Consider the following 14,672-nt stretch of genomic DNA (forward strand, 5'->3'; position numbering starts at 1 on the left):
TGAAAGTGCTCATGGTGAGACATTGGTCATGATCTTCCTGGAGGCGGCCAATTAAGAAGCCCTGCTCAATTAAGGATGATGGGCAGATGAAGAAATAGGGCCCGTGATGTCCACTTGGCAGTCAACTGGAGGGGATCTCTGCAGCATTGAGAAAAATATATAAAAAATTAAAATATGAAAGAAACAAGCACGGCCTTGGCTGTCAGGGCATCATTGTGGATTGGGGATCTACTGCACAGGATTGCTTGCTGCCATGCATGTGGCCTTCACATCGCAGCAGCCCTATGCTGGTGTGAGTGACAAGAGGTACTAATGGTTCCCCAACAGGCTGCCGGGAGGTCAATTTAATGACAAGCTCTGGCCTCAGTGGGGGCCCATACGCCATCAGGAAGATCCCAGCAGCTCAATTATCGTTCTCCCAATTAGCCCAATAGTGGGCTTAATTGGCTACCCATTGCTACATCGAATCCATCTCTGGCAAGATCATCCAGAGGCGGAAATGTGTCAGGTGGCGGACCTGGCACCCTATTTTACAACTTTGCACAATGCCCCTTCTAACCTGCCTCTGTGGGACCAGGAGAATTCAGCCCATTGTTTCAGGTTGATGACCTTATCATTTCCAGCCACCTTCCATTACAGTGATTGGAGATCTCTGCCAACCTGAATACAACTGAATGCTTAGCACCAGCCATGCCTTAGGCTAAATGCTGATCCTCCTTAAATGGTGGACAGCTGGCTGGAGATGGCCTTCCTGATGCATCATACAGACAGGCATACATAGGATAGATTGTGTATTGGCACAGTCAGGAATATAATAAATTACTTCATATGCCTCTTAATGACATGGAAACTGATCCAATGTATTTTTAGACTAACAAAGAGGGTAATAAATATGTTAATTTATTTTACAATGATCTTAATTCATATTTTGCTGATAGACATACTTTGGCATGGACGTATCTGCTGTTGAAGATCCAGTGCAAAGACGAGCCCTGGAAACTATGATCAAGACCTACGGTCAGACTCCTCGGCAGCTCTTCACAGCTACTCATCCAAGCAGGCACGGGCCTAGACTCTCAATGGAGGGGGAGCTGCCTGCAGCTATGGGTCTCCTTGTGCAGTTTGCTTTCAGAGAGAGCAGAGAGCATGCCAAGGAAGTCATTTACCCGGTATTTACCCCCATCTGTTCTGTTATAATGTGCTTCAGTTTTCAAATTTAGAAGCAGTTAATTTTTCTTCAGAATTTCTTATCGAATAGGCTCGATGGCCAGGTAGTTTTTCCTGCCTGTTGATTTTATATGTTGTATGTATTTGTAATTACTATCTGTTTTTTATTAGAAAGTGCAGCTGATCTGTAAAAAGTAAGATAATTCCACATAAAGTCTTTTAATTCTCAGTGCAGTCACCTGATATATTTTCCTAATTCTTCTCTTTTTCAGTAACTTTTTTTATTAGGTTTTTTGTGCTAATCATTTAATTTTATTCAATATGAATACGGGACTATTGATAGGTATGTTAGCAGAGATCTTTTGCTCTTCAAATTGAAAAATTTCCTTCATTTAAAAGCCGATCAAAATTTAATTAACTAATCGTCAGTTAGTAGTATTGTTAACTATACGTGGAATTCCTTTTTGGGTGAAAATGCTTAAAGGGACCTGCAGCGATTGACCCTTTTTTTAATCTCATGTTGTGGCCTGTGTCTCAGAGTCCTCTGCCCTGGATTCAGGGGCTGAAGTGGGGCGAGTACGTGGGTTCCCCCAGTGCACCAGATCCTGTGGTTTGCTTCAGTCAACCCCATGGAGAACAGTTTGGATCGCTGTTAGCATTGCCAACCAGAGCCATTTGTGGTCTGTCAAGGAAATTTTGTCTCATGATGATATACAGCAAAGAACAAGGTATGGAATGGATTCATAACATCAACTACTCCAAATGGCAGCGAGTTCCATATTCTAACCACTCAGTCTGAATAAAGAAATTTCTTCTGAATTCCCTATTGGATTTATTAGTGACTCTCTCATATTTATGGCTCCTAGTGTTGGCCTCTCCGGCCACCCTCCACCCGACCACATGAAAACATCTTCCTTGCATCTACCCTACCAAACCTTTCTGTAATATTAAAGACCTTTATCAGGCCACCCCCTCAACCTTCTATTTTTTTAGAGAAAAGAGCCTGTGTCTGTTCAGTTTTTCCTAATGGTTGTACTTTCTCAGGTCTGATATCATATTTGTTTCCATCTTAATTTTAGGTGTTCGGAGTATGCACAGTACAGATATCCAGTGGTCTGCCATTTTGAGTTGGGGTTATGCTGATAACATGCTAAGATTGAAAAGCAAACAAAGTGAGCCCCCCATCAACTTCATTCAATGCTCTCCCTTACACCAGGTATGTAGTCTACTCCTTAAAATAGACCTTGTATTTTCTTAGTTTCTGCAGGCTTATTTTTAATTAGCAACGTGAAACTTTTCTTTTTCTCATTTTTGCTTTTTCATCAACTGTAATAAAATTACGCAAAAAACTACGTTTACAGGAAATGGTTACCTTTATTGATATATAACCATTTTTTAAGCAAACTCCTTATTTAGAGGAAATATAGTTTTTAAACTAATATAAAATGCTTGGTTCCCCTCTTACCTGTCCACTCAGAGCATTTACAGCAGTGGCTTCTCTTCCTACCCCCATATTATCATCTTCAGAATCCATGTGTCTTAACAACATCATTTATCGTTGTGGGAACAGCTCAAGGAAGTTAATCTAAACCTTAATAAATCATTGGTTAGGCCTCAGCTGAATACTGTGGGCAATTCTGGCCACCATGCTTCAGGAAGGATGTCAAGGCCTTGGAGGGATGAGAGACTTCAATTGTATGTTCAAGCCTTGTGCCATTTTTGATTGACTCAGGATCCTGGGGAGTCTATAGTACCCTGTTGCTTTCTCCAAGACAACTCCTCAGCCAGTCAGAGTCCACTTGCCAACCAATCAGCACCCCTTTCTCCAGTAGCATAAATTGTTGTAACTGTTTGAAAATTGACATTCTTACATTTGTCCTTAAGAGTGCAAGATGAAAAGCTTCGGTAACATGTCTCTCTTATCAGCAATATTTGACTGTGGACTATGTGGAGGAACTAGAGGCACTGGGATTGCTCTCATTGGAGTAGTAAAGGTTAAGGGGGGGATTGAATAGAGGAGGAATTCAAAATTATCAAGTGTTTTGTTAGAGTAAATAAGGAGAAACTGTTTCCATTGGCGGGAAGGTCAGTAACCAGAGGACACAGGTTTAAGATAATTAAGGGGAGGTAAGAATTCTTTTTATGCAGCGAAAGGGTAATGGAAGCAGATTCAGTAATAACTTTGAAAAGGGAATTGGATATATGCTTGAAAAGAAAAGAAAATAATGGGGAAAGAGTAAGAGTTGGAATCAAATGGGTAGTTTTTTCAGATAGCCACACAGGACAATAAGCCAAATGGCCCCCATCTGCGTTGCATAATTCTCTGAACTTTCACGTGCACATTGGTGATGCCAGACATTATCTCACCGTACCACTGTATTGTCACATTGCCTGACTGGCATGCTCTCTATCACCCAAGGCTTACATGGACCTTCATGTGGTCATTATAAATCTGTCTAATAATGTGAAAAACTACTGAACAAAGACAAATGCACAGTGTTGATTCAAAATTTTTCATTCCTTTGACAGTTTATAATCAAAATATGTTTTAAGAGCAATGTCTAAGGATTAGTCTCTTGTTGAATCTGGTTGTAAGTTGTCCAATCGATGACTCCTTTTCAGGTTACGAGTTGTGCATGGGTGCCTGACAGTTGTCAGCTCTTTACTGGCAGTAAGTGTGGAGTGGTTACTGCCTATTCGAACAGATTTACCAGCAGCATGGTATGTGTATGAAACGCTTTGTTTGTTTGTTTGTGTGTATGTATACAGCCTGCCAACTGTGTCTTGCATTGAAGTTTTAATACTATTAATTGTTCTAACACAGTTATGTGTCTTTAATTATTAGAGAGAATTCTCACTGTTCTACTTCAGGTAACTAATATTACTGCAATTGATTGAAAATTTGACCTTAAGGTTTTCACTTTCCATTGGGATTTTGTTAAAATCAGAATACTGTTAGCCGTGGCTCTGTTGCTATCACTTTTATTTGAGTCTTTTCTCTTTACCCCTTCAAGATTAATCTCTCCTGTCGTCATACCTCCTTTCATTTCTCCCCTCTGATACTCTGCTCTTCTAAATCCCTACCAACCCTTTAGTAGTCCTTGACCTTCCTACTATCCTGCTGCTGTCCCAGGCTTGACTCGCTCTTAGACAAGACTTCTGTGCCTCTCGTGGCAATCTCTGAGGGATCCATCTAGGTATTTATCACTACCTCCTTACGAGCAGCCACCTAACTACCCCAACTTACTCTCTCCCTGACCTTCCCACCCAGCACACCAGCTGGGGATTGATCTTGCCAATCACCTCCTTGCCCAACTTCCCACTTACTGTTGACCCTGTGGATTCTGCCAGCATATCAGCTATCACTGCCCTTCTTCCCATCTCCCTCTAGAATGTCCACTCATTCGTGAACAAAGCCCTTGCAACCCATGAGCTTATTATGGATAATTACATCAACATCATGGCCTTGACAGAAACCTGGCTGAGAGGTGATGGCACTATTCTCCTAACTGAAACCTCCCCGCCAGGCTATACCTTTCACTATTTTCCTTGCCTAGGCAGTCAAAAGCATTTGTGTGGCTCGTATCACCAAGTCTCATCTTGGTCTGCCTCTTTACTCCTCTAGCACTTTGTCCTCCTTTGAGCATTTCACCTTGTTCCACTCCTCTTGCCTTTCACTTAAAATCTGGTTCTTTATTGCCCACGCAAGTACCATGCCAATTTTCTCATCAAGCCATCTTAATTACTTTCCACCCTCCAGCCTCTGCACCATGCAACTTCCCTTACTGGACGATTTAAACTTGCATCTAAATTCATATCTCCTTTCTGCTCTGAGTTCTCTCTGCTCCTATCCTACTTTAATCTCTCCCTACATGTGAACTCTCCAACCCATATTCATGGCCACTAGCTTGGCCTTGCCATCTCATGTTCCAATAGTATCAGTCACAGATGAGGCTGAAATAAGGTTAATATTAAAATGCTTTATTAAGTTATGAAGTTCCTTTTCTCGGCATGATACGATACTTGACCAAGGGTGGCTTGGGGATGGTGGCTCAGCAGCCAGCTCTAACAGCCTTAACACCCTGTGTAAACATACTATTCATTGCTATACAGAGGAAGGAGATGAGGGGAACTGAAGGCTAGACAAAACAGTTGAGTCACTATGGAAACTAGCACACCCAAGGCTGAAGGTTGAGATAATGGGAACATCTGCTGGGTCTTCATGATCCAGTTCACCGATGGAATAGTATGGTTAAGGATTATTGACTGTCGCCAAACATTATAGTGAAAGCGGGAAGATAAGAACTATAAATATGTGCTGTAAATTCTGCATCTTTGAGAGGTTGCTTGGGAACTGAGATCTTCTCCCTTGCATATGCTCAAATAAAATCTTTACTTGCTTGAATTCCTCAGACTCGAGCGTGGCTTACTTTTCCCACAACAGAGGCCATCATTGTTTCTTGTATAGCGTTCCACCCATGTCCCGTTTCCTCCACCTTCTGTGTCTGCCCCTGAAAAACTCTCCCCAGTTCACTTGGAACTACCCTTTCAAAATCCCATTTGCCTAGCCTTTGGCCCTCCATTCATCACAAAATTTCTGAAACTACTGATCTGCTCAGCCACACCCTTACCTTATGCAATTAGCTCCATTAAAACCATTACACTTTCTTTCTCACCTGTTCCCCCAGTATGGCTCTCATCTGCACTGGTTTAAGTCCAAAGGACACAGACTGGAATGGATATGGTTGAAAACCTGCTTAGCCATTACTGTCAGATCTGGCTGGATCACTTAAAGTATTATCAGGTCCTGCACTTATCTACATAAGCTGCTCATTATTCCAGGGTCATCTTGGGATGCAAAGGTGAGCACCTTTGGTCCAGCTTTTTTCTACTGCAAGCAATCTTCTTAAACCCCTTTCCCCGATCCCCTCTGTACTCAAATCCAACAAGTGTGAAAAGCTCATGTATTTCTTTGTCATTAAGATTGAGACCATCAATTCAGCTGCCTCTGCCACTCCTCCCTTGCCCTAGTTCACTGAACCAAACTTCCTCTAAATCTGTCTCCTGCTCTGGTCCTGAACTTGTATCTTTCTCTAGCTTCTCTCCTATCTTCCCCCCAAGTCCTCTGAGTTCATCTTGACCATTAGACCCACCTCCTGCTCTCTAAACCCTATTCCCACTAAATTACTGACCACCAACTTAGGTTCCCGGGTCCCATGTTACCGACTACTGTTACCAGTTTTTTCTTGTCAGATTCTGTCCCCCTCTCCAAATCTGAAGTCAACACCCCTGTCCTCCCCTTGACCCCTCTGTCCTTGCAAACCTCCTCACCACCTCTAACCTACCTTCCTTGAATGTGTTGTCACCTCCCAGATTCATGCCCACCTTTCATGGTACTCCATGTTTGAATCCCTCCAATCAGATTTCCACCCTGGCACAGTACTGCAACAGCTCTTATCAAAGTCATCGTTCACATCCTATGTGACTGTGACAAAGGTGAACTCTTCCTCCTTGTCTTTCTGGACTTGTCTGCATCCTTTGACATGGCTGATCCCACCATCCTTCTCCTGCACCTCTCCACTGTTGTTCAGCTGGGTAGGACTGCACTCACCTGGTTTGATTCTTGTTTATCTAATTGTAAGCAGAATATCAACTGCAATAGCTTCTCTTCTTGCTCCCACGGGCTATCTCTGGAGTACCACAAGGATCTATCTTAACATTTTCCTTTTTCTCAACTGCAGCATCATTGAAAACACAACATCAGTTTCCACATTGTACGCTGGCAACACGCAACTCGACCTCACCATCATCGTCTCAACCCCTCCACTATCTCTAAATTGTCCAGCATGCAGTACTAGATAAGCAGAAATTTAATCAAATTGATTAGTGTGATGACCAAAGCCATTGTCTTTTGTCCACGCCACAAACTTGGCTCCCTAGTCACTGACTCCATCCCTGGCAACTGTCTGAGACCAAATCAGACTGTTCACAACCTTGGTGTTATATTTGACCCTGAGATGAACTTTCAACTGCTACACCACCATGATCGTCTATTTCTACCCCCATAGCATCACCTGACTCTGCTCCTTCCTAGGCTCATCTGCTGCTGAAACCCTCAACCATGCCTTTGTTACCTCTGGACCTGATTATTCCAGTGACATCCTGGCCAGTCTCCCATGTTCTGCCCTCTAAACTTGAAGCCATCAAAAACGCTGCTGCCCACGCCCAAACTTGCACCAAATCCTGTTCACTCCCTGTGCTCAGTGACCTATACTGGCTCCCGATTAAGCAACACCTCTGTTTCAAAATTCTCATCCTTGTTTTCAAATCCCTCAATGGCCTACCCCTCCCTATTTCTGTAATTTTTCCAGCTCCACGACCCTCCTGAGATAACCATGCAATTCTAATTCAGGCCTCTTGAGCATTCCCAATTTTAATTGCTCCACCATTGGTGACCACGCCTTCAGTTGCCGAGGCCCTGAGCTCTGGAATTCCCTCCCTATACCTCATTGCCTCTCTACCTTGCTTTCCTCCTTTTTAGATATTCCTTAAAACTTATCTCTTTGATCAAATTTTTGGTCATCTGCCCTGACATATCCTTATGTGGCAGTGTATTTTGTCATTATAATGCTTCTGTAAAGCATATTGGAACGTTTTATTACTTTAAAGACACAGTATAAATACAAGTTATTGTTGAGTCAGAAGTTTGAGAGTTCACGCCCCATTCCAGACACTCCAGTACATAATCTAGGCTGACACTCTCAATGCAGTACTAAGGGATTGTTGCACTCAGATGCCATCTTTCAAATGAGACATTAGACCACAGTCTCTCTTGGAGGGAATGTATAAGATACCATGGCATTATTCAAAGAAGAGCAGGGGAGTTCTCCTCAGTGTCTTGCCAATATCCCTCAGACAAAACCACTTAGATCATCTAGTCATTTCTCTCACTGTTGTTTGTGGGAACTTGATGTGTGGAAATTGGCTGCGCATTTCCTACGTTCAAACAATGACCACGCTTCAAAATTACTTCATTGACTGTGAAGAACTTTGGGACGTCCTGAGGCTATGAAAAGTGATATGAAAGATAAATCCAAGTCTTTCTTTCTTTACTGAACTGTGTTTGCTGTGCAGTGATTAACAGAATGCAGGAAAGTATATGTTAAGAGTGTAGGATGGGACACTGACACTGTTTCTATTCTTAAGTCTTCAGAGATTGAAGTTGAAGCAAAAGTCCACTTATATGGGCACACTGCAGAAGTAACCAGCCTGTGTGTCTGCAAACCGTACAGCATCCTGATCAGTGTCAGCAAGGATGGGACCTGCATTATATGGGATTTGAACAGGTACAAAAAAATTCTTTAAACTGCTCCACCAAATGGTTAGGCATTCAATGCAGAAACTTCTATATCAATGAGTGAAGTATTGGAATAGATAAATGTATGTTCTGTAGAGGCACATGGCTCTGTTATATTAACTGTGGTGTGTACCCACAGTCTTTGTTCAACAGGACGAATAAAGGTCTTGGGCTGTAAGAGCTGCCAAATCACCATCGTCACCCAATCAAGTTACCTTCATACATTATATTTAAGAAGAAAGACATTGCCTATAGTTAAATTTCCAAAAGGATTGTTACCTGAGAGAGCTTCCTGAGGGATGAATATAATGGGGCCTGACACAGGATTGGATCAAGGCTGTAGGGTGTCAGACATGATGCTTTGCTCAGCACTAAATGTTATCTGCTTGCCTCAAGTCATTAATATTCCACTCCATCTGTTTAGACGTCCTGTATAAAGTGGGAGTGGCTGACTACCAAAGCAAGTCCATGCTATTGAAATGGAAGCAGCAGAAGCAAGATCAGAAGTTGAAAATCATTTCTTTGGTTCCAGACCAAAGAACTTGGAGACATAAAATGTATATTTATTTGGCATTTTTGAAGCATTAGAGCTTTGACACAATGCACGAATGAATATGGTACTCTTCTGTTTTGTGCCTAAATTCCTAAGCTGCAGAGTTGACAACCTGAATCTTTAAGAAGTGGAGAGAAAGTGAAGTACAGGTGCTGGTGCACAAGAAGAGAATTTTAATGGAGGGGAGGGGGAGATGAGGAGGAAGGGAGATGGTGAGGGGAGAAGTTTGGGAAGAAAAGAGGAGAGATACCAGAAGGAGGGGAGATTGACAACTAGGGGATAAAGGATAATTCGGAGAAATGACTAGAAGAGGAAAAGTAGAGAGAGAAGGAAGGAAAACTGGAGAGAAGGAAGAATGGAGGGAGGGGAGGGGAAAATTCTGGCCAGTGATTTTGCCTCAGTGTGTTTTTTTATTCATTCATGGGATGTGGGCTTTGCTGGCTTGGCCAGCATTTATTGCCATTCCCAGTTACTCTTGAGAAAGTGTTGATGGTCTTCTTGAACCGCGGCAGTCCGTGTGGTCTAAGTTTACCCACAGTGCTGTTAGGGAGTTCCAGGATTTTGACCCAGCGACAGTGAAGGAACGGCAATATATTTCCAAGTCAGGATGGTGAGTGACTTGGAGGGGAACTTCCAGGTGGTGGTATTCCCATCTATCTGCTGCCCTTGTCCTTCTGGATGGTAATAGTCATGGGATTGGAAGGTGCTGTCAAAGGAGCCTTGGTAAGTTTCTGCAGTGCATCTTGTACATGGTACACAGTGTTGCCACTGTCCGTTGGTGATGGAGGGAGTGAATGTTTGTGGATGTGGTGCCAATCAAGTGGGCTGCTTTGTCATGGACAATGTCAAGCTTCTTGAGTGTTGTGGGAGCTGCACTCATCCAGGCGAGTGGGAGTATTCCATCATACTCCTGACTTGTGCCTTGTAGGTGGTGGACAGGCTTTGGGGAGTCAGGAGATGATTTACTCGTCACAGGATTCCTAGCCTCTGACCTGCTCTTGTAGCCACAGTATTTATGTGGCTAATCCAGTTCAGTTTCTGGTCAATGGTAACCTCGAGGATGTTGATAGTGGGGGATTCAGTGATGGTAATGCCATTGAACATCAGGGGGCGATGGTTGGATTCTCTCTTGTTGGACATGGTCATTGCCTGGCACTTGTGTGGTGCAAATATTACTTGCCACTTGTCAGCCCAAGCCTGGATATTGTCCAGGTGTTGCTGCATTTGGACATAGACTGCTTCAGTATCCGAGGAGTTGCGAATGGTGCTGGACATTGTGCAATCATCAGCAAACATCCCCACTTCTGACCTTATGATGGAAGGAAGGTCATTGATGAAGCAGCTGAAGATTGTTGGGCTGAGGACACTACCCTGAGGAACTCCTGCAGTTCTGGAGCTGAGATGACTGACCTCCAACAACCACAACCATCTTCCTTTGTGCTAGGTATGACTCCAACCAGTGGAGAATTTTCCCCCTGATTCCCATTGACTTCAGTTTTGCTAGAGCTCCTTGAAGCCACACTCGGTCAAATGTGGCCTTGATGTCAAGGGCAGTCACTCTCACCTCACCTCAGTGTTGGAAGAGGATTTGGTGTGCAAATATTGCCTCAGCTGAGGATGTTGAGAATATTGGTTAAGCAGAGGGGGGAGATGTTGGGGGATGGCCAGAGTAAGGGGTTGGGGGTGCAGGGACAATGTCTTGTTGGATCTGTGGCAAGAGAGGGTTTCCGCTGTTAATATTTTTCATTCTGTGAAATCGAACGGCTAATGAGTTTGCCTCGGTAGTTGGGACCCTTATGTGTGCATACTTATCACCCCACCCACAGTGGAATTTTGTCTTGATCTTATTTTTCTTTCACTGAGAGTTGGTGGGAATGGGAACCTGGGCAAAATTGTGAATTGTGACGGATGGATATTGTATCAGCAGCAAGTATGGGGGAGGGTGACAGTCTCGGTTCTGTACTTTACCTCAGTGGAGCATGGATTCCTTCAAGTGACTTGGTTCCCTCGGGAAGTTATTTTGCTGGTTTCAACACAAAATAAGTTTGAAGCCACATTCCATCATGGCTGATCACAAATGATTTTGAGCTTACTCCTTAACTGGCTTTTTAATGACTTTTCGTGAGTTGAACATTCTGCAGATGTTATTTGTGTAATTTTACATGGGTGTAGGCAGTTGTTTACTGTGTGTTTTCAAAGGCAGGTTCCTAATTTTTGTCTTGGAGGTCCTGTCAGGTAATGTTATGGGCAAAGCTCCAGTTACAGTTGCTTTGATGCATTGTGACCATTTACTATTTTTTAATATATAATAGATAAAATATTTTCTCAATTTGTAACTATTCTGTTGACATCCATCAACAGTTTACATTTTGCATTCTCAAATATTTTGAATATATAGAAACACGGAAAATGTACGGGACAAGAGGAGTACATTCTGCCCTTTGTGGCTGTGCCAGCTGCAAAATATCTAGTCAGCCTAATCCCACTTTCCAGTTCTTGGTCTGCAGCCCTGTAGGTCGCAGCACTTCAAGGGCAGTGCATATTTTTAAATACGTTGAGGGTTTCTGCCTCTGCTGCCTTTCAGACAGTGAGCCCCAGACCCTCATCACCCTCTGGGTGAAAAAGAAATTCTCATCTCCCTTCTAATCCTTCTCCCAGTTATTTTAAACGTATGCTCCTGGTTATTGACCTCTCTGCTATGGGAAATAGATCCTTCCTGTCTATGTCCCTTATAATTTTACATACCTCAATTAAATCTCCACTCAACCTCTTCTGTTTGAAAGAAAAGCACCCCAGCCTATCCAGTATTTCCTCATAAAATTCTCCATTCCTGGCAACATCCTTGTAAATCTCTGTACCCTTGCTCATGCGACCACATCTTTGTAATGCAGTGACCAGACCTTTACACAGTACTTTATAACATGCTCTCCCTATCAGGGAATGGAACCCCAGTCTCCTGTGTGACAAGTAGGGATACTTCACACGGTTCTAATGCGAAACTTTCAAATGTCTATTATTATAACTTTATTTGAACACAGTGAGTTGTGTTTTAGTTATTTACAGCTGTTGAGAGCTCTTGTCTGTGTTTTCTTTTTCCTGCAGGTTGTGCTATGTTCAGAGTTTAACAGGACATAAAAGTCCAGTGACAGCAGTTTCTACAAGTGAGACAACTGGTGATAGTGCGACTGTTTGTGATTCAGGTAAGCAGAACAGATCCTTCCCTGTTAGTCAGATTGTGGCTACTTTGCTTTTTTTTAACAGAGAGGAATGTCACATGGCCTGTTCCCAGACTACCAGTGATCCATTTTAACCAGTTACCAAAATGTTCTGGAAATCATCCAGGTTTGATACTCCTTTCTGATTGCTTCCCCTCTACCCCTTTTCTCCAGTGACTCGCAAAGCTCATGCCATTGGAATGACTGTTGTTCAAAAATTGGAAATGTCATAATGATGATGTGACTACGACTCATTGTTGGGATAGTTCAGGAGTGATGTACTCTGAAACTGGCTGTAAAAAGAAGGAAAAAACAAAAAACTACTGCGGATGCTGGAAATCCAAAACAAAAACAGAATTACCTGGAAAAACTCAGCAGGTCTGGCAGCATCGGTGGAGAAGAAAAGAGTCGACGTTTTGGGTCCACACGACCCTTCAACAGAACTGAAGTATAGTTAGGAGAGGGGTGAAATATAAGCTGGTTTAAGGTGGGGGGCCGGGGGGGAGAGAAGTTGAAGGTGGGGTGGTTGTAGGGACAAGCAAGCAGTGATAGGAGCGGATAATCAAAAGATGTCACAGACAAAAGGATCAAAGAGGTGTTGAAGGTGGTGATATTATCTAAGAAAAGTGCTAATTAAGAATGGATGGCAGGACACTCAAGGTACAGCTCTAGTGGGGGTGGGGTGGAAAGATTGACAAGGTATTAGTTGTAGATTTAAAAGTAATGGAAATAGGTGGGAAAAGAAAAATCTATATAAATTATTGAAAACAAAAAAAAAGCAAAAGGGAGGGGGAGGAAACGGGGTGGGGAAGGGGAGTTTAAAATCTAAAGTTGTTGAATTCAATATTCAGCCCGGAAGGCTGTAAGGTGCCTAGTCGGAAGATGAGGTGCTGTTCCTCCAGTTTGCGTTGGGCTTCACTGGAACAATGCAGCAAGCCAAGGACAGACATGTGGGCAAGAGAGCAGGGTGGAGTGTTAAAATGGCAAGCGACAGGGAGGTTTGGGTCTTTCTTGCGGACAGACCGAAGGTATTCTGCAAAACGGTCGCCCAGTTTGCGTTTGGTCTCTCCAATGTAGAGGAGACCGCATTGGGAGCAACGAATGCAGTAGACTAAGTTAGGGGAAATGCAAGTGAAATGCTGCTTCACTTGAAAGGAGTGTTTGGGCCCTTGGACGGTGAGGAGAGAGGAAGTGAAGGGGCAGGTGTTGCATCTGCTGCGTGGGCATGGGGAGGTGCCATAAGTGGGGGTTGAGGAGTAGGGGGTGATGGAGGAGTGGACCAGGGTGTCCCGGAGGGAACGATCCCTATGGAATGCCGCCGGGGGGGTGAAGGGAAGATGTGTTTGGTGGTGGCATCATGCTGGAGTTGGCGGAAATGGCGGAGGATGATCCTTTGAATGCGGAGGCTGGTGGGGTGATAAGTGAGGACAAGGGGGACCCTATCTTGTTTCTGGGAGGGAGGAGAAGGCGTGAGGGTGGATGCGCGGGATATGGGCCGGACACGGTTGAGGGCCCTGTCAACGACAGTGGGTGGAAATCCTCGGTTAAGGAAGAAGGAGGACATGTCAGAGGAACTGTTTTTGAACTACATTGGAGAGACCAAACGCAAACTGGGCGACCGCTTTGCAGAACACCTTCGGTCTGTCCGCAAGAAAGACCCAAACCTCCCTGTCGCTTGCCATTTTAACACTCCACCCTGCTCTCTTGCCCACATGTCTGTCCTTGGCTTGCTGCATTGTTCCAGTGAAGCCCAACGCCAACTGGAGGAACAGCACCTCATCTTCCGACTAGGCACTTTACAGCCTTCCGGGCTGAATATTGAATTCAACAACTTTAGATCTTAAACTCCCCCTCCCCCCATCCCCACCCCGTTTCCTCCCCCTCCCTTTTGTGTTTTTTTTTGTTTTCAATAATTTATATAGATTTTTCTTTTCCCACCTATTTCCATTATTTTTAAATCTACAACTAATACCTTGTCAATCTTTCCACCCCACCCCCACTAGAGCTGTACCTTGAGTGTCCTGCCATCCATTCTTAATTAGCACTTTTCTTAGATAATATCACCACTTTCAACACCTCTTTGGTCCTTTTGTCTGTGACATCTTTTGATTATCTGCTCCTATCTCTGCTTGCTTGTCCCTACAACCACCCCACCCTCAACTTCTCTCCCCCCGCCCCCCACCTTAAACCAGCTTATATTTCACCCCTCTCCTAACTATACTTCAGTTCTGTTGAAGGGTCGTGTGGACCCGAAACGTCGACTCTTTTGTTCTCCACCGATGCTGCCAGACCTGCTGAGTTTTTCCAGGTAATTCTGTTCTTGTTTTGGAAAAAGAAGAAACCTTGAATAAAATGAAATAATAAAAGTACAGAATAAAAC

At 43.6% G+C, this 14,672-nt stretch overlaps 1 protein-coding gene across 3 annotated transcripts in view; it reads left to right on the forward strand.

Annotated features, from left to right (window-relative positions):
* lyst (lysosomal trafficking regulator) overlaps window positions 1–14,672 on the forward strand; it is a 491,836-nt gene that overhangs the window by 336,057 nt on the left and 141,107 nt on the right. For all 3 annotated transcript variants that reach the window (XR_013576613.1, XM_078541985.1, XM_078541986.1), the window contains 6 exons: window positions 939–1,169; window positions 1,706–1,895; window positions 2,247–2,383; window positions 3,790–3,888; window positions 8,374–8,513; window positions 12,180–12,277. Coding sequence is in view for 2 of the 3 variants with exons in the window: in XM_078541985.1 (XP_078398111.1) it covers window positions 939–1,169; window positions 1,706–1,895; window positions 2,247–2,383; window positions 3,790–3,888; window positions 8,374–8,513; window positions 12,180–12,277 (895 nt within the window). In the remaining variant the exon portion in view is untranslated. The remainder of the gene's footprint in view (window positions 1–938; window positions 1,170–1,705; window positions 1,896–2,246; window positions 2,384–3,789; window positions 3,889–8,373; window positions 8,514–12,179; window positions 12,278–14,672) is intronic.

This window comes from Cetorhinus maximus, chromosome 5 (assembly GCF_964194155.1).
Source record: "Cetorhinus maximus chromosome 5, sCetMax3.hap1.1, whole genome shotgun sequence".
Lineage (NCBI taxonomy): Eukaryota > Metazoa > Chordata > Chondrichthyes > Lamniformes > Cetorhinidae > Cetorhinus > Cetorhinus maximus.